Raw genomic sequence first — 25818 nt, forward strand, 5'->3', positions numbered from 1 at the left:
ACCTCTAGTTACTGTTGTAATTTATTATCTGTGTTAAAGATCTGACATGAAGAGAGTCCTTGGACTTCCTTTTCCCAGTTGCCTGTTTCTGCAATTTTAAAAATGAGAATAGCGATATATTACTCTTGAGTGCAAATGAACTCATTGAATGAAATGAACTCAAATGAATTTATTGAATGAAAAGTTCTGTAATTTCTTAAAACACCTTATAAATATTCATTTTTGTCATTACCATTATGATTAAATTGTCATTTCCTTCATGATGAACACTATCTTTGATTAAATTTGTTATTGCATCTACCATAGTGCCATGTAAGTACTCAAATATTGGTAATGGTGATAGTGATAATGATAGCAGTTCATGTTTACATAACACTTTAAAGTTTATGGACCAGATTCTTTGCAATCATTTGAAAAAAGTAGTCCAAGTATATTGGTCTGTTTTACTGATGAGAAAGCTGAATTTAATTCAGAATTCTGGAAGCCATGGCTTAAATCATGAGGCCTCTGATTCTATATTCGGTGTTGAAAGTCCACCACAATAGTAACCTAAGAAGTAGTAATCTAAGAGAATGACATGCTGTTTTCATCAAACAACATAGGAAAAAGATTTGGGAATTTTAACTGCATGAAGTGCCAGGTTATCTCCTAGCCAGAAAATAATAGTTGGAAATTGAATGTTGCTTAGTCAGTACTTATTTTTCTCCATCTTCCTCTCTTGATATTTTGCCCAGGAGGCATAAATGAAGACTCTTAATATCACTTCCTTAGCATCCTTTTCTCTGAGACAAAAAAAAATCGCTATTATTCATAGCATTTTCCTGCTGTAGAAATTAAAGAATATTTACCAGCTTCTGGTTTTTTAATCCTTATTTTTCCTATTTTCAACTTTTCTTGAGATGGATAAAAATGGAGATGGTTACGTGCTCTTTGCCCCCAATTCTGTTTTATGCTGTACTACAAACTAGTAAAATGTTAACCAAATCTGTCCTTTTCTAAGGAGAAAAAAGTTTACACTAAATATTATTTGTACTTTCTGTGAAGTCTCTGACGTTTAGTCTAATTGAATATGAACTGTTTAGGACACAAGTAGAACAGCCAATCACTAAATGTATCTTACTATGTGCCAAGTACTGAAACAAGTGTTGGGGAAAGAAAGGAAAAGCAGTCCCTCCCTTTAAGATGCTTACAATATAAAGGGAAAAAACATAATATAAAGAGGGATCATGAAAATCTAGAATTTGAAGAAAAGCCAGGAGACAAAGGAAGAGACAATTCCTTGGATGGAGGGCAGTGAAGGGAAATGCCAAGAATCAGGAAATGGTGTCTTGTTTGAGAAACAACAAGGAAGTCAGTGTCACTGGATGAAAGAATATGTGAGAAGAGATGGAAAGAGCTTATATGAGGTTTTATACCTCATATAAGCTCTTTCTAAGACAACTGGAAATATTTGGTGAGTGAGGCGGGTTCTGAAGGGCTTTTAATGCCAGAGGATTTTATATTTGATCCTAGGGGAGGGGGATAAGGAACATTTCCTAATAGTAAGTTATACTTACTCTCAATCTCCATGAATGAAATATGTACTGTTAAATATTGCTTGAGAGGTGGCATGGCTTAGGGAGAGCTAGCTAGCCCTCTGAATCAGGAAGACCTTAATCATCAAGTCTACTTCTAATATATATTCTATGATCTTAGACATGTCATTTAATTTCTTTCCTAAGCAGTTGTAGATTAGTTTAGATTCACTGAGGTCTTCAGTTTAATGGATTGCTCATTGGATTTGGAATTAGAAACTTTAATTTAAATTCTGCCTTAGATGCTTATGAGTTGTGTGTTTGTGTGAGAAAGAGACCTTGAGCAGGTCAACTAATCTCTCAGTCTGATCTGTAGGTAAGGAAAATACTCTCTAATACTGCAAATGAAATAATTTATGTGTAAGGTGCTTTGCAACCCTCAAAACTTTTTGTAAAATCCTCAACATTATCATTAATAACAAAATATGAGGAGTTCCCTCACTGTGGGTTCCCTTAAAATTTTAAATTGATATTATTTTCTGTGTTCACTAAAATCGTGTTCCAATTAGCTCCTCATTTGTAAATCTGTTTCTTCCTTACATCCTAAACACTTTTATAAGGATAATACTTTGCTCTAGGAACACAAAGACCATAAAAAGAGTCTTTTTCCTCAAAAGATTATATTCTGTTGACTTGAAAAAACAAATAGTCTGAATTTTGTTAATTTTAATATTTGGAGATTTTAAACTACTTGAAAAGGCAGAGACTTTTTTCCCCTTTTTTTGTAGTCTAGAACGTAGCATAAAACTTAGCAATAGCAGACACTTAATAAATTCTTATTGCTTTGATTTTAACTACTGAAACCAGACTTCATTTGTGAATGAATTTCACATGCAGAATCATAGCGTGGTTCATCTAACTACATTTTACTGTACTTTTCTATTACTATCTTAACTAACTAATCTTACCACCGGTTCCCTTCCCTCCCCATGGGCATCCACAACGTAGCTTCTTTGAACAACAAAAAAAGAGTATCCAAACTTAGACCCTAAGTCCATGCTCCTGGGATCTTTCTCCAGCAACTGAAGGCTATGCTGATAACACCAAACATATGCCTATTCCATTCTACAACACCATAATTTAGAGATACATGGGCAGAATTCTTTCATCTGATGAAATATTAGCTATATTATCTTAGATTGTCTTTTCCCTCTGAATAATTTGAGTAAATTGATTAAATACTTGAATAACAATCAATTACCATTCACTTTTATTGCTTCTATGTGAAATGACTAATTTCTGTTGCCCTTTTTCTATGTCACATATATAAAATCATATTATTCCCCTTGTTTTTTCCCACTTGCCAAATTAATAGAAAAGAAACACAGGATTTTCATTTTTAAAATTCAGCTGCTAATGAGGAGAGGAGCAAAAAGGTACTTATCAAAATCTTAGGGTTCCTTTAGATGTTTTTTCTGAACTTCTGAGCCAAATCTTCTTGCTTTGACCCAGTGAGATTTGATGTTTTTAAAATAGAACTTTAAACAACCTTAGGGTCTTCCAGCTCCCTTTGTTAGTACATTTCTAGCTATACTTATTTTGTAACTCTTAGATTAAATTCAATCCTTTGAAACCTAGCTAAATATTTATTAATGAACTTTTTGGTTGACATGCATGAAACAGAATATTAGTTTTATACAGCATATGCATAATAACTGTAATAACATTTGAGCTAGAATACAACATAGATCCCTTATCTGGGGGAAAAACACTAGTTCTGTTACTGTGTAATTTAGTAGTTTGAGAATTCTTAAAATCTAAAAAGCAAAACTTAAGAATTACCAAATCTGTCATTTCAGTGGAGATTTTATCAAGTCATTTAATGCATCAGGACTTATTAATGTGTTTTCATTGTGATCTTCATATAGTTCTTTTTTTCCCATTTTTAGTGACAGGCCAATCCTATGAAAATATGGTGACTGAGATCATGTCAATGGGCTATGAGCGAGAGCAAGTAATTGCAGCACTGAGAGCCAGTTTCAACAACCCTGATAGAGCAGTGGAATATCTTTTAATGGTGAGCAGTTTGTTTCATCTTACTACTTCCCTTTTTTAAATTCCTTTTTTCCTTTGTTTCCCCCTTCTTTCCCTCCTCAATTTCCTACTGCAAAGAATCATTATCTTTCTTTCCAAAAATATGTGTAAATAATGAATATTATAACCATTCCTAAGGTTTTTAATATGTAGTGGCTATAACCTGGGAAATGATGTAGAGTCAAATTATCCCCCTATAATTTGATTACATTCAGCATCTATGTCTCCCTTGAATCCCTCTCAAGATGTTTCACTGTGCCTCAGCCTCTTCATTTATAGATAAATGTATCTTCTCAGATCTAGTGAAAAATTGAAAGAACCTCAACTGTCCATCCCTTACATTATCAGGAATAGACCCTTAATCCATATGACATAAATGATGTTTTTTAATCTGATGTTAATGTGAAAAGAATGTAATGAGTGTTTGAAGTATCATTTGTTTTCTGTAAGGTGAACAGAAATTGAACTTTGGTTTCCTGCTTTGCCATTTCCCTAGAAGAACCCAGATTAGTACAGAATCATAACATTATCAGATTTAGAGGAAACCACTGTATGATGGGAAAGCTAAACAAGAGAATCTAGATGGAATGGTTCAGGGATATAGAGGGATATAGATACCACAGATAAAGTAATATATAGTTGTCCTAGAACTCTTGATGCCTAAGACTTCTTGCATTGGAACATATAAGCATCTCTGGTAGTCTTTCTCAACATGGAACATCTCTATTTAAGGCCTATCCCCTTCTCCCATTAGTGAGTTCCTTCTGGGGCCTTCAATGTCTTCCTTTCTTTGTTCTTATATAAATGTTTGGGGGTTTTTTGTTTTTAAGGAAAGGGTCCATATTCTCATTGAAAGAATTGTTCAAATCAGCAGTGATGTAAGAAGATCATAATAGTCAGTGTTCAAGGGGTGCGAGGAAAATTAGGTACCTGTAATGTATCGTAGAGTTATGAATTAGTACTATTTAAAAAGCAGTTTTGAAGTATGCAAATAAAGTACCTAAAATGTCCATGCCTTCTAGCTCAGAGTCTACTACTAGGCATGTACCCCAAGGAAAGTCATTGATTTTTTAAAAATATCAAAATAGAGTATTTTTGTGGTAGTGCAAAATGGGGAAAATGACTAAGCAGATTGTGGTCATGAATGTAATAGATATGACTTTGCTAAGAAACAGGAGCTGATGCAGAGTAAAGTGCACGGGATGATTTGCACCACAAAATAATCAAAAGTGAGTGTTAAAAAATTGGCCCTAAAGAAGAGATATAGGAGCCATCTCCTCCCCCCTACTCCTTTGTAGACATAAGAAGGTGCTATGGTAGGAAAAAGTAGAATGAACATTGCAGATATTCTGATTTCCAGTGTTTGCTAATTATTCTCATTATCTCTTTTTTTTTTTTTTTTTTTTCTTTTAAAGAAAATAGTTTTTGTTGTATGGGATGGCTTTCCTCCAGGGATGTGTTGAAGCTTATGCTAGCTAGAAATGCAAACTCTACAAATCGGGTCTTGATTTGTTTTACTTCAATTATTATTTAATTCAGTTTAATCTTAAAGATGTGTCATGAATATAACTTCTCTCCTCATCCCCCACAAAAGATATGCTTTATAAACAAATTATCTATGGCTGCAGGAGTCCCCAAAGTAGAGAAGCTCTATCCTTCCATTAAATTTTAATACAGATTTGTGGGTTACAATACTTCCTCATACCCACCCAAAAAAGCATTTGTATGCTGTGAGCTGTTTAAATTATCTCCGTTGACTTCAGGATTGTATTTGATAGTTAAAAGTTGCAGTTTGTCTCATTTTTATATCATATTCTAAGTTTAGAATTTAAATGAAGCCCAGTATTTTTACCATTAAAAATGAGCAGTGGGGCAGCTAGGTGGTGCAGTAGTTAGAGCACCAGCCCTGAGCTCAGGAGGACCTGACACTGAACACTTCCTAGCTGTGTGACCCTGGGCAAGTCACTTAACCCCAATTGCCTTAGGGAAAAAAAGAAAAGAAAATGAGCAGATGCCCACATTTAAGATAGCATTGGATGTTAAAAAAGAATGTTTTTTGTTTTTTTGCATCTATAAATCTTAATTTCTCAATATTGTCTTCTAGCAATATATGTGCTTACTTTTTGATCTAGTTAATTGATGATATTGGGTAGTCTTGTCAGAGTGACAATAGAGACAGATTTCAAGATATATTTGACTTAATTTACTCATTAATAGGAATAACAATTTGGTGAGTATTATAGAAAAGTCTAAAGGTTTTACTTAATAATTTAATGTTAAGGCATTTTAAAATTTAGAAATTGTGTGTTTTAGGGTATCCCAGGAGATAGAGAAAGTCAGGCTGTGGTGGATCCACCTCAAGCTGCCAGTACAGGGGCTGCTCAGTCTTCAGCAGTGGCAGCAGCTGCAGCCACAACAACAGCAACAACTACTACTACTACTACTTCTGGAGGTAAAGTGAAAATTTTTGGATTGAGGAATACTCCTGAATATATTTTTTATTTTAATGAAAACACTTTAGAGAAATGAGTCACTCCAGAAGCATTTTAGAGTCCTCATAATTTGTACTCAAAAATATTAAAGAAGTTTTATCAGATGAGTGTAAATATTGTCTGTATAATATTTCATTGTAATTTATAATTGTCTTTTATTAATTTTGTGATAGATTTTATACATTATTCTAACTTGATCTGCATGCCAGTACTTTTCTTGCTTCTCTTTTCTGTCACCCAGTACAACAAAGTACTAGTAATTGCACTTGTTGAGTAAAACTTCAACCCAAAACTTCATTAACTTTTCAATTATAAGATTTTATCATGCTTGAAGAATTCAGCCATTAATTCAGAAAATCTATAATTTATATTTTAGTAGCTTTTTTGGGAGGGGAGAAATGTTATAAAAATGTGAATATCAATTAATTATTATCTAATCCTGTCATCCTATTTTGTCAAATTTACCTAAAATATTTTCTTGTAGGTTTAAATTTTTCTACTAGAATTAACCAATTATATAACCCCCATCTTCTAACTTTTGAAAATTGTTGTGTTAATTTTTCAGCTTTGTTTTGCTAGCTTAATTTTAATCTCAATGGCTGTTTTTAGTATCGGATTTCTTTAAAGTTCATTTCTTTTTCAATTTATAGATACAAATACATATACATAGAGATTTTGCTAGAATGATTAAAAATCTGCTTTATAATCGATTTTTAACCAACTAGCTCTTTTTATAAAGTTGCTTTCCCATACTCATGTTTGTTTAGAGCTCAAGTTTAGGTAGATTCTTTCTAAAATTCATTTTTTATTTTCTGTTCTAAATTCTCTCTTCTTCCTTTCTTACCCTTTGAGAAGATGAGAGAAACAAAACTGATAATAAGTATATATAGTTACTCAATAGAAATTCCTTCAACCCTAACCAAAAAAAGAAGGGAGGGGGAAAGAAAGAAAAAACACTATATGTCTCAGTCTTCTATCTCTATATAGAAACGGATAACATGTTTTATCATGAACCTTTTTGGAATTTGTTGCATCATTGTATCAATCAGAATTGCTAAATTGAAGTAAATTTTTTTTTTTTTTTTTTGCAATATTGTTATAAATTATTCTGCTCTGCTATTTTCATTTTGTTTTAATCCATTCAAGTCTTACTATATAGTGTGTGTGTGTGTGTGTGCGTGCGTGCGTGCGTGTGTGTGTGTGTGTGTGTGTGTGTGTGTGTGTGTGTGTGTGTGTGTGTGTAAAATCACTCCTTTTCCTTTGCCCTTTTTGGGGACATAAAACCTAGTAACAATGTTACATAATCAAAGGGTATATACAGTTTAATAGCCTTGGAGACATAATTGCAAATTACTTTTTTGGTTGGGTTTGGTCCCACTTTAATAGAACTTTTTCCACAGTCTCCTAGCATTTGTTGTTTTCTTTTTTTGATATCTTAGTCAATCTGACTGTGAGATGGTAGTTCAGAATTCTTTTTTCATTTATCTAATTATTAATGATTTGGAGTCTTTTTACTATTGGTTTTAATACCTTAGCTTTATTTCTTCCTAAATACTGCCTACTCATACCTCTACTTCTCTTCACTTAAATCCAGTTTACAGGCAAATCTAGGCATCATTCATTCATGATGTCCATTGGCCTTCTTTGAAAAGGAAGGATAAACTTCAATATTCATATCCTTTGATCATCATTAATTAGGGAATGGCTCTTATTCTTATGTCAACTAAAAAACTAATCAAAACAATTAACTTTAACAGAGTTCCAGGATATAAAACATCCACACAAATAAGTATAGACAGCATGAAATACTTGGGAGTCTATTAACAAAAACACATAGGGGAACCATATTAACACAATTACAGAACAAACTTTACACAAAAACAGACCTAAATAATCATAGAAATATTGCTCATAGATAGATAAGCCAAAATAATAAAAATTACTGCTTAACTTAATTCACTTATCAATATTGTACCAACCAAGCTACCAAAGAATTGTTCAAAAGAACTAGAAAAAAATAATAAAATCCATGTGATGTCATAAAAGATTTAAGAATTGTCAAGAAAATTATTTTGATAGAAAGGAAAAAGGCCTAGCAATATCATATCTCAAACCCTTTTTTAAGCTGCTCTTGTAACACTTTGGTACTTAGTTGGTTTAAAAAAACAAAAACAAAACGTTGATTGATGGAACAGATTAGAGTCACAATATGCAGAAACAAATAAGCACGGTAACTGAGTGTTTGATAAATCTAAAATCCCTGCTCTTGAGTGAAGAACTCATTCAATAAAAAGTATTGGGAAAACTGGGAAATAGTCTTCAGAAATGAGGCATTGAGCAAAATCTCATGCTGTAAATCAAGATTTGTTTCAGATTGGTACCTGAATTAATCATAAAAAGTGACATTATAAATAGATTGGTGGAACCAAAGAAATTGCCATTTAGATTGGTGAAGAAAAGGTTTCATAATTAAACAAGATAGGCTCATAGAGAGGGGAGGTAAGAGACAGTTTTGGAGGTAGCTAGGTGGCACAGTGGATAGAGCACCAGCCTTGAATTCAGGAGGACCCAAGTTCAAATTTGGTCTTGAAGACACTTAACACTTCCTAGCTGTGTGACCCTGGGCAAATCACTTAACCCCAGCCTCAGGGGGGAAAAAAGTCATAGATAAGAGACAGTTTTGATTACCTAAGATTAAGAAGAAATTAAAAAACAAAACAATGCAGGTAAAAGGAAAAGAAAAGCAAGAAATTAGGAGGGAAAATCTTTGTGACATTTGGATAATGTAAACATCCCTTTCCCACTTTTTACTAATTAAAATTTCCTAAGACTTAATACCTTAACTATTTGGAAATCCCACAGTATTTTACTACTTTGGGGGAGAGTACAAAAGATTTTATTACATTTAGCTTTGCTTGCCATTCAGAAAATAACATGGTCTCGTGAATCTTGGACAAGTGAAAATTCTTCATATTCTGTTATTTTAATTAAATGGGATATGTGTGCTATTTGGATAACAATCATTTGACGCTAAATTTGTAACTTTTACTTTTAGCTATTATACTTCTAGATTTAAAAACTTAACTTTTAAGAACTTAAATTTGAGTTTTCATTGTTAGATATCTATATATACTTTATGGTACCAGTCTTTTTCATTTATGGGAAAATTTTATGTGAATTTCAGGACATCCACTTGAATTTTTACGGAACCAGCCTCAGTTCCAGCAGATGAGACAAATTATTCAACAGAATCCTTCCCTTCTGCCAGCCTTGTTACAGCAAATAGGACGAGAAAACCCGCAATTACTGCAGGTGACTTTTTAAGCAGTATTTTCAGTCATCTTTAGCTTTAGGGTGTTTGTTCAGCTTTTCAGAAGACTCTTTTCCTTGGAAACCCAATCCATTCCCTAGTAATCTAAAACTCTTACCCTCTCATTAATGAGTTAAGAAGCATTCATTATTGAATAATAGAAGGCTTTTAGGGCAGTATATACAAGTAAAACACTATGTTTTTAAACGGTGGAGAAGAAACAATAATTATCTAGAAATTTGCTAATGCATATAAAGTAGGTCTAGTAAAATTCTGTATGTCTCATAGTTCTTATCTACGAATCAGAAAGACCAACAATGCTTTATTTCAGTGTATTGTTTCCTTCTGTCCTCCAATGCACCACAGCAAATCAGCCAACATCAAGAGCATTTTATTCAAATGCTAAATGAACCAGTTCAAGAATCTGGTGGTCAAGGAGGAGGTGGGGGTGGCAGTGGAGGAATAGCTGAAGCTGGAAGTGGTCACATGAACTACATTCAAGTAACACCTCAGGAAAAAGAAGCTATAGAAAGGGTAAGTTATTTTTAGCTCTTTCCCCTCTACAGTCTGTCTATTATTTCAGACTTTCTATATAAATGAAACTAACAACGATCTTTTTTTTTTTTTTTTTTTTTTTTTTTTTTGCTTTGTCTAATTAAATAATACAATCAAATACAATTATCTTTTGGTAAAAAGTTTTACAGTAGTGTAGGTCTAGGTTTTGATGAATTTATAATTTCTGCTTATGAATTATCAACAGTAAGGGCTATTAAAGAATTAAGAGATCTAACTTCTCCATTTTACAAATGAAAAAAACTCTTGCTTGCCTGTGGCTGCAGAGCCAGAACCAAATTGAGATGATCTGAATATCAAACTAATATCACACACAACATTCCATATTAAAATAACTATTTTACATATTACATCATAATATAATATTATATCATAATACTTTTTATAATTATTATATATGAAAAATAAATATTCTAGTAGTCTTTAAAATTTGTTGTCCATATGTGCAGGGAAAACAGTTTTCAGCATTAAATGAAAATTGTGTGGTTATACGATGTTTAGTGAGAGATGTCCAATAGAAGGAAGGGGATTATTGTAGTAGAGGATTACTGTTATGAAGCCAAATGGTTGACAATAGGTAATCAGGATTATAGTCAGTAAGGCATTGAGAGTATATAATTATCATTATTAGAAAATCTGAAAATCATAAAAATTAATGAGATCCAGAGCCAAAATACCTAGTAAGTATTATGCCAATACTCCAAATTATCCTACTTTGGTCAACATTTTTTATTTTGTTTTATTACAATGTAGAATAACATATACATAAAATAATCCAAAATGCGCTACATAAGTAAGTTTGTCCTTTATACTTAAGGTTAATCAACTTACCTACTTTAAGAATCCTTTATAGATGTTTACTTAAATTGAAACCATCTTTATCTTCATTGTTGAAAATAATATGAACATATTATACTATATAGTTCTGGTCCTGTTTGGCTCTTTGTGACCTCATTTGAGGTTTTCTTGGCAAAGACACTAAAGTAGTTTGCCATATCCTTCCCCAGTTTATTTTATAGATGAGGAAACTGAGACAAAACAGTATTGGATGACTTGTCCAGAATCCTAAGCTACTAGTGTCTTACAGGCAGATTTGTACTCAGACTTGTCTCTTGATACTCTGTCCACTGTGCCACCTTGCTACCTAACATGAAAATACTCCCCACCAATTTGAAAGTTTTGTTTGGACAAGGCAGAATTTTGCATAATTTTAAATGGGGATTTACTAAACATCAATATAAAGATTCAAAGGGCAATGTTTAACATATGGTATTTGTTTTTATTACTACATTTTATGTTTACATCACCTTCATTTCTGGGTATATCCCTCCACTCCTGCCCCCTATATGCTGTTGTAATAGCAACAAAAGAATTTTCTTCTTCATGTGTTAAATGAGAAATTGAACTACTCTTTGAGCTCACTCCATCTCTGGAGTCTAGTCTGGCAGAACATTGAACATTCCATACCCATGATTCCCCACCTCTGCAAGTAAGAGGTACATTTTATCACTTCTTCCATTCTACTTAACATTATATAGATGCTATATATACATAGTTCTTTTTATATAATCTCCTTTGTTAGAAGTAAAGCTTTGAGAGGAAGAATTATATTTCTTTCTTTGTATCTCTAGTACATATAGTGCATAACACACAATAAACACTTAATAAATGCTTAACAACTAAGAGAGTGCTTCCAGCGCCACATAGGCAGTAGTTAGTAGTAGTAGTAGTAGTAGTAGTAGTAGTAGTAGTAGTAGTAGTAGTAGTAGTAGTAGTACAATTTGAACCCATATCTTCTGATTCCAAATAAATGTTCATTCTGACATAACCATGTTAACTAGCCCACAGTAGCTCTGTATTGTCAATGATGAGTCTTTTTAGTTGTACAATTTTTCTACTTTGCAACTGCTTCTAGTATTAACTTTTTATATATATATATATATATATAAATTGTGTAAGCTTATATCATCAGCAGGGAAACATGAAGGAATTTTTTTTTTATTAGAAATGATTAATTCATACTGCAAACTTATTTTTTGGAAAAATATTCTTTATTATAAATTGTTATGATAGTTCAACAGAAAGGTCTTAATTTGGTTTTCTATAATCTGATTCTTTCACTGCTCTTTATGTAAGAGAGCTCCCAGGTGTATAGGCTGTTGATTCTGTTAAATTTTAGCAATTCTCTTCAATTTGTATGAATATCACTTGTATTACTTGATAATAGGATTGATCCATTTCTTTTTTTCTATTCCTGTTAAGGATAACATCTGGCTGTGTGTAGACATGTAGGCAGATTTGTTAAATGTTAGGATTCTTCCATAATAGATACGTTAATTTGAAAAGCTGCAATAATAACCTGGTAATGAACTAAACTATTTTTCTCTTTGAATTTCAGTTTTTAAAGATTCATAAGTTACAATCAGTGATGATTTTAGCCAGATGTGTTAGCATTTAATAACATTTTCTAAAAGTACAGAAGAAAAATTAATGTACAGTATTAATCCAAAATCTACCAAATTAGGCAGAATAAAGCTGTTACCAATGTGTTTTCATCAAACAATGATTTTACAAACATCATACTCCAGGTAGGAAAAATTCTGTAAGCATTATAAAAGAAACTGGCCTGGAGATAAACACAAACAAAGGCCAGTGGCAAGAAGGTCCAAAAGTCATCATCAAAGAGATCCTTTGGGACTCATGAATTCCATATTGTAGAGCCAACAGCTGGGTCTCAGATCATTCCCAACTGGGGCAAAAGTTAAACCAAACTGCTTTAGGTCTATTCCTCAACTTTTTGCCTACTACAGACCTGACTCAGAATGTGGGTGGTTAATCCATACACTTCTGATTCATCCAATATCCGGACCCCCACACTATTTTTTCTTTTGCTTATAGGATAAGTAAATGTAAAGTTAATAAGAGTGGTGCTCTGGAAGGTAGTCTCTAGTTTAAATGACTTCCATGTACTGAGTTGATAAGGCTTACAGTAGTCAAGTATTTGGTGTTCTTCAGCACGTTATTTTGTATAATGATTTAATAATCATAAGATCAATGACAGTTGAATTTATGCAGTAACAATTTATAGTGTCATTCATGTGTTAATAACAATTATGTTGGATTTCATTTCTAAATATATTTTTTCTCTTTCCAGTTAAAGGCATTAGGATTCCCTGAAGGACTTGTGATACAGGCTTATTTTGCTTGTGAGAAGAATGAAAATTTGGCTGCCAATTTTCTTCTACAACAGAACTTTGATGAAGATTGAAAGGGACTTTTTTTTTTTAATCTCATATTTCACACCAGTGCATTACACTAACTTTGTTCACTGGATTGTCTGGGATGATTTGGGCTCATATCCATAATACTTGGTATAAGGTAGTAGGTGGTTGGGGGTGGGGTGGGAGGGGATATAGGAAATAGGGCAGGAATAAATACAGTGCATGTCTGCTTTAAATTAGCAGATGCAGAAAATCCACACAGTGTAAAATACTATACAACCAAAAAATCAGCTTTTGCAGGTATTTAGTTCCTTCTATAAAACTATAGGTAACTTTTCCTAGGTTTTCACTCTTTTTAGTGTACTAGATCCAGAAATTTAGTGTAATGCCCTGCTTCTTGTTTCTTTTGACTTAACATTGGTTTGGAGAGAACCTTTGCTACCTACAATCTACAATCTCTATTTCATGGCAACACTGGATAATGGCTTGGTAAAATTCAAAAGATTTTTGGAGCAACTATAAACATTAATGCCAAATTATAGGTGGTTATTTTTGCTGCTTCAAATATGTATGAAATTAGTGTAAGAAAGCCCATTCTTTCATGTTACTTGTTGGGGGGCAGGGAGAAATCCTTTCTGATGAAAATCATTACTGCTATTTTAAAATTCCTTGATCATTGAATGTGAGACCCCTTCTAACATGATTTAAGAAGCTGTACACATACAGGCAAAGTTATTTTCCTGTTGATGATTTTTTTTTTTTTTTTCTTTTGGTGAAAAAATGGTAGAAACCTAATTACTGTTTACTTCAATGTTATATTGCAGTAAAAGTTTTAAAATAACCATTGCATGTTTGCTTTTGATGTATCCCATTGTGATCTGAGCACTTTTGGGGCCAATGGAGAAATGTAGCATTCACTCTCCCTTCTCTCTCCCCTCCCCTCAGCAGAAATGTTTTGAATTCCAACTGCTACTTTTTTTTTTTTTTAATTTAATTTTTTTTTTAATTGATTAAAAAGCTGATCCAATATAAAATTGAAGGAAATATTTCAAAACTAGTTTTCTGATGCTTGTACACTTTCCCCCCTTTCTCAAACAGGAGTATATGGCCAACAAGCCACTGACAATGTATTGCTTTCTTTTTTTTTCTTTTTCTTTTTCTTTTTTTTTTTTTAAGTGCATAGAACTGTCTCCAGCAACTTTTCTTCCATTAGAACAAAAAAGGATAAAATCTATTGGGAGGGTTGGGAAATGGAAGCTGGTAAGATTAAAAAAAACTTTGGAAAATAGACAAACAATCAAGGTAACTCATGGCATATTAAAAGGAAAATCTTAATAGCAGTGTTGGCTTTCTTTTGTTTTGTTTTACTCTTTTTATTTCTCTTTGTAAATCTTGGTAATTGATCCTAAGAAGGGGCAGGCATCTACACTCTTGTTTCTCAAAGTCATTTTGGCCTAACATAAACTTAACTATTTAAAGAACTAATTTTGAATTTATTTTGACTCTGTGATGCTGAGTAGGAAAATGAAGTTTGCACAGATTTTTCCCTGAAGTAATCTCTTGCAATATCCTTAGCACAGCTTGATGATGATGCTTTTTTGAGCTTCTATGTCATGCACTCGTTACCTTCTGTCTCCTATGAAAATAAACGAAACTATGATTTTTTTCCCACAATGCTATTACGTAGTTTAATTTTTAAATGTCTTATCTGAAAATGTGAATATTTTATTTTAAGTTTCTTAGTATAGCAGACTGGCGAGTGTATTTATCATTGTTGGCCTAATCCCATCCCAGCTATACTCATTTTAATATGTTTAAAAGAATGAAGAAACCTAACATTCAGGTCCATTGTCATTAAGATTTTATGTATTTTACTGCATACCACAAGTGAATAAAATCATTGTTTGGATTAGGATACCTGGTGCTGAAAGGTAGAATAGGAACAAATCTTCATTGTTCTATTTATTTCAAGTATCAATGATTTCATCATAATGATCAATAATCAAATATATGTCAACATAGTAATAGTAAATGTTAAGTTGTTATAGATGTTATGCCATAGAAAATGAATTTGAGGTATATAATGGAAACTTGAGGCATCTGAAAGAGGAAATGGAAAAAATTCCTTGAGTCTTAAATTTACAGTTATTTAAGTTAAGAACTGAAGAATTAAGATATGATTTAATTTCATAATTACTGCTGATATATGTTTGGGAGCTCCAGTGGATATTGTCATGATTAAAAATTCTCTCCAAACAAATTAGTTAATGATAAAGGAGCTTTGGCAACTATGCATATGCAAGGACTTACTTGCAGAATATCTCATATTATTTTTGTGGGAAATGTGGGAAGAGCTTTATAAGTACAATTATGTGGATTAAGAACTGATTGGATGACTGTATCCAAAGAATATTAATGACTATCTCTAGTGGGGCACCTCCGTGGCACTGTGGATAGAGCACCAGCCCTGAAGTCAGGAGCACCTGACCTCAGACACAATACTTCCTAGCTGTAACCCTGGGCAAGTCACTTAATCCCAATTGCCTCAGGAAAAAAAAAAAGTCTCTAGTTAAGTGCCTTTGAGAACAAGGCTATCCCAAAGTGAAAGAATAGGCTACTTCCTATAATAGTAAATTTTCTCATGGTAGAAATTTTCAAGCAAAGCGTTTTGAGACTATTGATGTTTTTAGCAAGTATTATTCAGTATAGGTTGACTAAATAATTTTAATAAATTTAAATAAATTTAAATCTTTTAATAATTTTGAGATTCTGTGATTTTAAAAACCAAAAAATTATACTATTCCTTCAGCCTTCCATGTATTCAAATTTCCATAGTGGTTTTGCATAATTAAAAAAAAAACAAAACAAAAAGAAAGTATTAAGCAAGTTTATAAATCCTGGCAGAACAAATCATATGACTTTTGTCAATTCTTAAAAATTCCTTTTCTCTTGGGCTCAAAGGTTGAAATATTTGACAAAGTTTAATCATCTGCCTGTAAAAACTGCAAGTGGTCTCAATCAGATCAAAAGCAGAATTCTAAATAGTTAATGTATTTTGGCTTCTTTGTTAACCCAAATGTGTGTTCTTTTCTGTTTTATAATAGCTGTCCAGACTCTTATAGAAATATTTCCTAAGATTACTTAACTTGAGCTTTGAAGATAAAGGTGGTGATGACTAAATAAGGATGCAAGTGCATTCTGGGTATTTAGGACAGGTTGTATAAAGGCAGTGAGATTGAAAATGGCATGTGTATGAGTATAGAAAGTGAGTCAATGTAGACCCTACAAGCTGTGAAATACTTATATGCAACAAGACTGGCTCTGAGATTAAAATGAAATTATGGAATGGATGTCCCCCAGAACTAGAAATTGTTTTGGCTTCTCTAAATTAACCTTTTAGTCATACACATGCCCATCTAATACTTAACAACCAATTTCAATGAATGAAAAAGATATTTATGATCTCTGCTAGTAGGGAAAAAAATTTTCTTGTTTTAACTTCACTATAATGGAGGATTCAGCCCATTTAGGATGTTTAAACTACAAGTCAAATTGAACATGCATCTTTTTAAATTAGTAAAACTAAATGTTCGAACCACTTGACATTGCCAAGAATCTTAGTGAAAGAAACTTTTTTCTGGTCTTAATTAGCTATGACTACCTTTTGGAAGAATTAAGCTAATTCAACAAGGATTTTAATAGTGTCCTTCCCAGTACCCTAGCCATTTTCTCACTAGCTTCCTTGCCTTCCTGATCTGATTCCAGCTTTTGGAGATTTTAACTGTTTTCATCTCTAGAATATCCTAAGTATGTGAATTACTGCTGAGATGATATCGGGAACTAAGTGTTGGGGATATATTAAAGGGTAATCTTTGCTGCCTTCCAGGAGCTTCCAATCTATGGGGAGGAGTTAAAAAAGAATTTTAATGGTTGCTGTGTCTTGGTCATTTGTTAAGCACTGTGGTGGAAAGGAAAGCCTGCCTACCTTCAAAGAGTTCACTGAAATAAGGCAGAGATATAATTAGTTATTAAATATATACAGAGGAAGTAAGGTTATTTCAAAAGGGAAGGCACCTTGCTGAAAGTAGATAACGAGAATTGTAGAAAGTTAGGGGAAATGGGAAGGTGAGTAATGAGAACTTTGTAAGTTTGGGAACAGCTGATGCAAACAAATGCCCTAAGATAGGAGTCGAAAAGTCATCTATGTGTAAGGAATAATAAGTATTCCTATTATACTGAATTGTATCTATATGAAAAAGGGTGAAGCATTTTTAAGAATGAAAAAATTAAGGTGTAAAATTATGAAAATAAGATTTAATAACATCAAATATGTAGAATAGTGAAAAATCAAGATTGATAACTGATACTGAGTGGTATTTAGAAGTTCTGAAGAGAGATGGGTTTAGAAAGATAAATCAATTCTGATTTGAACATAAATAGTTTGAGATGCCTATGGAACTTATATTTTTAGATATTCAGAAATGATCATCTATGACTGCTTAAAAGAGAGACTAGTTTGCCTAAATATTGGGATACTCACAATGAGCATGATTTGGATAAAGATCTAGCAAAGGAAGCTGAAGAGTTGTGAATCAGGAGAAATAGAAAGGAATTGTGTCATAAAACCTGTAAAGAGTATCCATACGGTTATCAGAACTATTAATGCTATAGAAAGTTACACTGAGTTTTAAGATGAGATTGGTGATCTAGATTTTTGTTGTCATCTCAGTTGTATCCAACTCTCTGACCCGATTTGAAGTTTTCTTGGCAAAGAAACTAGAGTGGTTTGCCATTTCCATCTCTAGGTCATTTTATACATAAGGAACTAAGACAAACTGGGTAAAGTAGCTTGTCCAGGGTCACATAACAAGTCAGTGCCTGAGGCTAGATTAAAATTCAGATCCTCCTGAGTTGTTAATCTTATTTATCATTCTAGCTAGCTTATCACTGACAATTTAGAGTAGTTTCCATTGAATGATGGAGATTTTAAAGCCAAGTTACAGAAAGTTTATAAGAAAAAAATAATGAGCAGCACCTAGTATAGACTAGAGAGAGATAGCTTTCTCAATGAAGCCAAGGAGAGGAGACATGAGACTATAGCTGAGTCTGGGGGAGTTGACTGAGGATATTTTAGGGTATTCATTAAAGACATACTTGCAGATAACGAGAGAATGAAGATAAAAAATGGGACAATCAGTTGAAAACTATGGGGAAAAGGGGCACACATAAAATTTGGCCTTCACTTAACAGTAAGTAGCATTCATATGTCTAATATGAAAGTCGGTGTAAGTAACAACAAAAAAATGGGAATGCAACACAATGAAATCTAGGGACTGACATTGGTTAGATATGAGAGGATGGGGGGGGGCGGATTGGTAGTCAGGAAAAGGAGCTAATACCTAAACAGCCAAATTTTCAAAATCCTTGTGATTGGAAACATAGAGGCTATGATAATGATGATTTATCAATCCCTGAGGTAGTAGGGAAAGAGGTAAGACATGCACCTAATGACCAACTAATGAGTCACTGGTTCTTTCTGGAGATCAAAGTTGAAGTGAGGAGGAATCCCAAAGACTTGGCTGGTTATAGATGTGGCTCCTGTTTAAGATAGGTCTCCAATTTTGGGCCAAGTCACTTTTGTTCTGTGGCTTACATTTAAGTTTGAAAGATGTTCTCCCAGGGGATGGAGGATTACAGTCAGTCTCAAATAGAACTAGTCATAAATCTTTACTTAAAGGCACATTCCTTTTCAATATTTAGGATATGAAGTATACCCTAAGGTGCTTATAGTACAAAAACTTTCTGTAAGAACAGAGAAGCTAAACACCTTAAATGATTTCCAGAAATTGAACGGAGATATCCAATGGATGCATCCAGTATTAGACTTAACTACTTATCAATTACAACAATTTTTTGACATTTTAAGGGGAGACACTGCTTTAAACTCACAAGGTCAGCTTACAAAAGAAGCTCAAGAGGCTTTGAGAGAGTTGAACTGGCTTTATCCAATGTGGTGAAAAGTTACTCAGAAACCGTTGGGAATAAGTTTTTGCTACAAAAGAGGCACCCACAGCAGTCTTCATCAAGGAGACAGTGTGATAGAGTGGGTGAACCTCCCAGCACTACCAGACTACAGCCTTCCTCCTTACTCAGTGCTTGTGGCTAGAATTTTATTAAAGGCCAGTAAGTGAGTAGTACAACTACCTAAGATAAGACCTGACAAGATATTCACCTTTTATACCAAATGCACAAATTAATGTATGCTGTGAAACCATCCAAGAGTGGCAGATTTTATTGGCCACAGCTCAATTTTACACATGAGTCTCCATTAAAGATAACCTGGCTATTACATATTTGGCAATGGATTTTTAAAGAAAAGGTTTATAAAGGTCCTCTTAAAGGACCAACTATCTATACATCCAAACCTAACATTTGTGCTATATATTTTCATAACTATAAAGAGAGTAGTAAGAACTCATTCATACAATGTTATATAAGTTTCACTTATTAAGTGCTAGGTCCTATGCTAAGTTCTGGAAATGCAAAAGGGTATGGGGGGAAAGTCCCATTTAAAATGAAGAGGCCAAAAAAGTTTTAGAAGCCAGAGGATTTTATATGATCCTGGAGGCAGTAGGAAGATGCTAGTTTATTGAATGGGGGGAGGGGGAGAGTTGGAGGAAGGAGAGAAGGGTAGGTTAACAAGATCAGACCTTTGCATTAGGAAGATCACTTTGACAGCTGAATAATCTAGGTATGAGACAGCCTGCATCAGGTTATTTAGTGTCAGAGGAAAGAAGGTATATTTGAGAGATAATTAGGAATGGAGAAATGATGGAACTTCTTTAAAAACTGATTGGGGGGGCAGCTAGGTTGTGCAGTTGATTGAGCACCAGCTCTGAAGTTCTGAAGAGGACCTGAGTTCAAGTCCAGTCTCACACTTAACACAGCCCTGGCTGTGTGGCCCTGGGCAAGTCACTTAACCCCAATTGCCTCAGCAAAAAAAAAAAAAAAACTGATTCGATAATAGGGAGTGGGGTTGAAAGTGATTCAAACATTGTTTTAAGTCTGAAAGGGAAAGTGATAGTAATTAATGAAATTAGGAAGAGGAGGGCTTGAAGAGAGAACGAATTTTATATTGCTTAAAATATAGAACACAAATTGAATGAGGGGCTGGGCAGGTAAATGATCTAAGGATGATCATTGGATCATCATGGATCCACGGAGATGAGGTTATTAGTAGGGAAGAGGATTCTTCCTCTTTAGGGAGAGACCCTAGAGTTAGCAGGTATGTTCTGGGTGAAAAAGGAAATCTAGAACACTGATGAGATGAAGGAAAATTAAATGAGATCACAGTAATGAACTTGAGAGAAGAGATTATTATTAAAAAGGATGATTGGTGGTGCCAAAGGTGGTAGTGAGGTCAAAAATGGTGAGGATTAAAGAAAAAAAATGATTGAGTTAATAAGAGGTCATTATTGTTAACTTTGAAGAGAACAGCTTTAGTTAGCAGATAAAGAGCTCAGAAGTGTGAATGCATCAAAGTGAGAGGGAAAAATGTGGAGATATTTAGGATATTGAGTCACCTACTGTAGACAACCTCTCAAGGTATATAACCAAAAAAGAGAGGCAAATTAAAGGAAGACAGCTAGTGGGGATAGATCATGTTTATAAGCAGTTGGGAAATAGCCAGTAGATAAGTGAGCTTTTGAAAAATAGTAAGAGTAGGAATGATAAAAGGAACAAGCTGCTAGAAAAAAACAGAATAGAATAAGATCCCTTGTGCCCCCTAGGAAGGCTGGCATTGGCAAGACAAACCACCTCTTGTGAAATATAAGAGGAAATAGTGATGTCTGAGTGCTACCAACTTCTCAAGTTAAATTTAATTTCATTCCTTTTTCTGAATGGAAACAATATTTGCATTACCTGTCTCAGGGTTATTGTGAAAAAAAAAAAAGTACTTTGTTCATCTGAAAACCATAGAAGAGAAGAGCTATTGTGCAGCATCATAGATTTAGAAAGGGAAAAGTCCTTCAAGGTTACCTAGACCAACCTCCTCCCTCCCATTTTACAAATTAAGAAATTTAAACCTCCAGAGAGATTTAAATGAATTGTCTAAGGTAATACCAAGTAAATATTAGTAAGAGTATTTGACTTTAGGGCTAGTTCTAACCCATTCCCAGAGACTACCTTTCTCCAGATAAGTTCCTAGGGTTTGAATCTAGGTTTTCTGGTTTTAAACTTAACACTTATCTTGTAGTGTTTCAGAAGCTTTTTGATATTTTAGGGAAAGGTGAAGTTATTATCTAAACATGCTTCTCTAAGCCAACTCCATAGATTCATTTGAGGGTCATTTCAAATCAATGCATCATATTTCAAAAACATCTAATACTTCTGGTAATTATTAAGAAGCCTCTGGCTTGAGCTTGGCATATAGGCTTACAATTAATGGGTTATATGTAGACACACACACATACTTTGAGAGTTATTAGCTCTGTTGGCCACTTGGGTTACTATGTAAATCTTCTGAAATACATGTTTCACTTATTTCCTAACATGGTTGACATCCATACAACTTTTAAAAAAGACTCCATTTTCTAGTCTCTTGATGGTTTAGTTGTGACATAGACTGTAAGAGAGAAAATGAGTTTTTGCTTTATTCGGCCATACCATGTATGTATGGCCCTAATGGCCTAGAACATATCAGACTATCTTAAGCTTAGATTTGAGCGTTTGGATTCCTTAGCTATTCATGCTAAATAAACTTGTTCTCTAATGCAGTCTAATGCAATAATATTATTTTAACACTCAGAACACTGCTGGGCTCACAGTGCATAGGGTACCAAGTCTAATTTCTATTTCCCAGGCATGTAGTCTGGTTGGATTTAGTCCTGGGGATTTTTGCCTCTTAAGGAATAGGGTAGGATGGTTGTAGGCTCCTTTTTCCTCACACTCTCGTTCATCAAATACTCACTCTGGGATCCAATGATAAATGCACTTGTAACTTAGGTAGATTTAAGGTCTATATTCAATATATAATAGGAATTGGCATTAAGATGTGTAATTTCATTGTGAGAATTTTTAAATCAAACCCCAGGCACTGCCTGTCCATCCAAGACAACTTCTGTCCATGTCCTCCCTTCTAAGTTCAACATGGGTATCCAACCAACATACTAGAGGTTTCTTTCTTTCCCCAACCTCCCAAGAGACCAATGGAGCACTCTGTCCACTGGCATTTGTTGTCTTGTTGATCATGCCATGGCACAAGTCGATCTTCTATTATATGATTCTTTGATAATGCCATTTATTTCTGTGGCATTATGTGAAGAACTTTGAAGTTCTTCATGGTTTATATAGTTATATCCTTATATCAGGACATGGCAAATCAGTAAAAATAAAAACAGTAAAAAAAAAAAAAATGCTATTTCAACAACCTTTTGATAATATCAACCTAGTCATAAAACAGGAAGTTAGACGCAGCAAAAGCATTCAACTTTGATAGAGGAGAGCCAATGCAGTCTAGGTTGAGAAAGCATTTCCTGTAAATGATAAGGTGTTTCAGATGTTCCTGAATTTATTTGCCATTGTGTTGATTTCTTTAAGGCCCAAGGCACTGCCGAACCTGCCAAGAGAGATCAGTGATCACTTTCTCTTGGTCTGGTCTATATTGTGTCTAATTTTGGATGTATTTTAGGAAGAGCATTAATAAGCTGGAGACCATCTAGGCATGAAAATGAACCCTCAAATTTAAAATTATTTAGAAAAATTTATGAGGTCATTCGGTTGGGAAAGTACTGGAAAAGAAAGGTGTGGTTCCCTTCATATTTGTATGGTTACATTATATAGAGTTCCAACAAGGATGTAACATTTGCCTGATTGATGTCACATAGGCAGTAGGTGAGGGGTCAGCAGGGTGACACAGTGAATGGAGTAATGGACCTGGAGTGAGGAAGACCAAACTTCAATCTGAGCTACTGTGTGGCATCTAACCCTGTTTCCCTCAGGTTTTTCATCTGTAAAATGAGCTGGAGAAGGAAATGGTAAAGTACTCCCAACTTGCTCAAAAACTCAAATGGAATCAGAAATGTCGGACATGACTGAAACAGTTTCAAAGAAAAAGAAGGCAATTTTAGATGTATATCAGCAGGGAAATCAGTCCCAAACAAGCTTTAAGTAGACCCAAACCAAATAATTTAATCATGGAATCTAAGCATTCTTTAAAACCATCTATCTTCCCTGTGATCCTGAGCTTGCCATAAACTTTTTGGATTAGTTTTCTAACCACAAAGTTAGGTTCCAACAATGTTAACAAATGACAAATAATCACATAGCCAAAGGATGGAAATCAGGATGCTACATGAAGAGTGGTTGAAGAAACTGGAAATCTTTAACCTGACAGACTTGTGAGGGTAGAATATGGTAGTCATCTTGAAGTTTTGAAAAGATGAAATAATTCTCAGAAGTCAAGTGACTCCATTTAAGGAGCTGAGATTAAAGATACAAATCATAAGGAGCAATGGCAGGACTTTCATTGACTCCAAACCCAGTATTTTCTACTGGATCAGCCCCTCAGAAAGAACTGATTTTGAAACCAGTTTTAGAGGCTAATTGTAGGATCTTGAGCTACTTACTAAGTCACTGTTGCATCATCTGTAAAATGAAAATAACATCTTTTGTGCTATTTCACAGTAGATAATGTGAGAATTGGGTGAAGTAATACATGTAAAAATATTTCACAAACCTTGAAGTTCTATATAGATGTCAGTCATTACTGCAGGTGAATGGCATATGCTGGACTGTAGAGTTAAAGATTTTAAGTCCTACCTAGTTGTATGATCAGAGCAAGTCATTTAACATCTCTTACCCTCAGTTTCATTTGTCGAAAAGGGATAATGATAGCAACTACCTTAGTGTTGTCAATTAAAAAAAAAAAAATTAGCTAAGCACACACAAAAAAAGACAAAGGACAGTAACTGCCCTCAGAGCTCAGAATGTAATAGGGGAGTGAGACAAATGAAGAATAGGGACAAGTTTATGAATAATTTGTTAATTTGGTGACAAATTGATGGTCAATGGTTTTTCTTGGTAACTAGATACCTAATGGAGATGCTAAATGCCTTGACATATTTTTAGAAAAGGGGACCCACTCAGCTTGTTTTGGGTACTCCAAATTAGATTGATTTGCTGATGACATCTGAAACTATCCTCTTTGAGACTAAATGCTATAAAAAAAGAATGGAAAGGTAGGAGGGGTGAGGGAGAGGGGGAATGCTGTATTATGGGCTTTGAACACCAAAGAGAGGATTTTGTATTTGATCCTGGAAGAGATTGAAATTGGAATTTGAAAAAAATCGAGGGATTTAAGAGGAGGGTTGATGTGGTTAGACCTGTGCTTTCAAAAAATCACTTTAATGGATGAAAGGAAAATGGATTGGAATAGAGTAAGACTTGAAGCAGGTAGATCCATAGCAGACTATATCAGTCCTACAGGGATGAGGTTATGAGGGCTTATACCAGAGGAGTGGCAGTAATCAGAAGAGAGGAGGGAGTGTATTTGAGAGATGAGGTATGGGTGAAATCTAGAGGTTGTGGTAAAGCTTGGAAATGACTTTCGAGAGAGAAAAATGCAAGATGACTACTAGGTTGTGAGCATGAGGAATGGGGGAGGATGGAGTAGTAGAAGATGGGGAAAGAGCTTAGGAGGAAAGATAATGAGTTTGGATTTGGGCATGTTAAGTTTAAGCTGTCTCCTAGTCTTCCAGTTTGAAATGGCACTTGAAGATTTGAGATTGGAAGTCAGCAGAGATATTGGGGCAAGAAAAGTAGATTTGAACTATTAAAATAGAGACCAATTAAATCCATGGGAGCTGATGAGGTCACCAAATCAAGTAGCTTAGAGGGAAAAGTGCAAAGAAACCTGTAGGACACATATTGTTAGAGCAGGGCTTTAAACTTTTTCCACTCATGATCCTTTTCCTCCAAGAACTGTATAGGTATATAAAATATATATACAAATAAAACATTTACTGATAATCAAGTTCCTTACTCTAGATCCACCAGATCCACCACTCTCCACTAGATTTATACAATGAACAACATAACAGATTCGGAATCAGAAGAAATTGTGTTCAGGTTCTGATTTGGACATTTGCCATCCATGTGACTCTTAAGAAAAGCATCTCAGCTTTCTGAGACTCAGAGGCTATATCCATGAAATGGGGAGAAGAGTACTGTACTGCTTCTCATGGCAGGTTATTTGTGTCTTGTCCCCAATTTCTTTGTCTGAAATGAAGGGTATTGGATTAGATTAGTCCCTTTCAGCTCTAAATCCTATGATCTTAAAGGAATTCTGGCCAGGAAGTCAAAGGAAATATATTTTCTTATACTCAAATAGAGCCAAAAGGTACTTTAAGACAGCCTTTCATCTTAGTGATAGAGAAGCAGACTTGAAAAAACATCTATATTGGAGAGATAGGGAAGACATTTAATTCAACAATGGCATGAGAAGTACCAAGTGGAAGTGGAATTAAATTTTATAAAGGGAATGACACGTGACTTGCAAACTTTAATCTCTTGGCTGGTAACTGTAAACTCTGAGACTAGAATTCCTAGACTTC

The 25818-nt window shown here is 34.1% G+C and overlaps 1 protein-coding gene across 1 annotated transcript in view; it reads left to right on the forward strand.

Annotated features, from left to right (window-relative positions):
* Positions 1–14878, forward strand: part of RAD23B (RAD23 homolog B, nucleotide excision repair protein) — an 84504-nt gene extending 69626 nt beyond the window's left edge. Inside the window, exons 6-10 of the mRNA XM_074282987.1 lie at positions 3464–3591; positions 5922–6060; positions 9285–9412; positions 9777–9944; positions 13138–14878. Of these exons, the coding sequence (XP_074139088.1) occupies positions 3464–3591; positions 5922–6060; positions 9285–9412; positions 9777–9944; positions 13138–13251 (677 nt within the window). The 3' untranslated portion in view covers positions 13252–14878. The remainder of the gene's footprint in view (positions 1–3463; positions 3592–5921; positions 6061–9284; positions 9413–9776; positions 9945–13137) is intronic.
* The last annotated feature ends 10940 nt before the right edge of the window (positions 14879–25818 follow it).

The sequence above is a fragment of the Sminthopsis crassicaudata genome, chromosome 1 (genome assembly GCF_048593235.1).
Source record: "Sminthopsis crassicaudata isolate SCR6 chromosome 1, ASM4859323v1, whole genome shotgun sequence".
Taxonomy (NCBI): domain Eukaryota; kingdom Metazoa; phylum Chordata; class Mammalia; order Dasyuromorphia; family Dasyuridae; genus Sminthopsis; species Sminthopsis crassicaudata.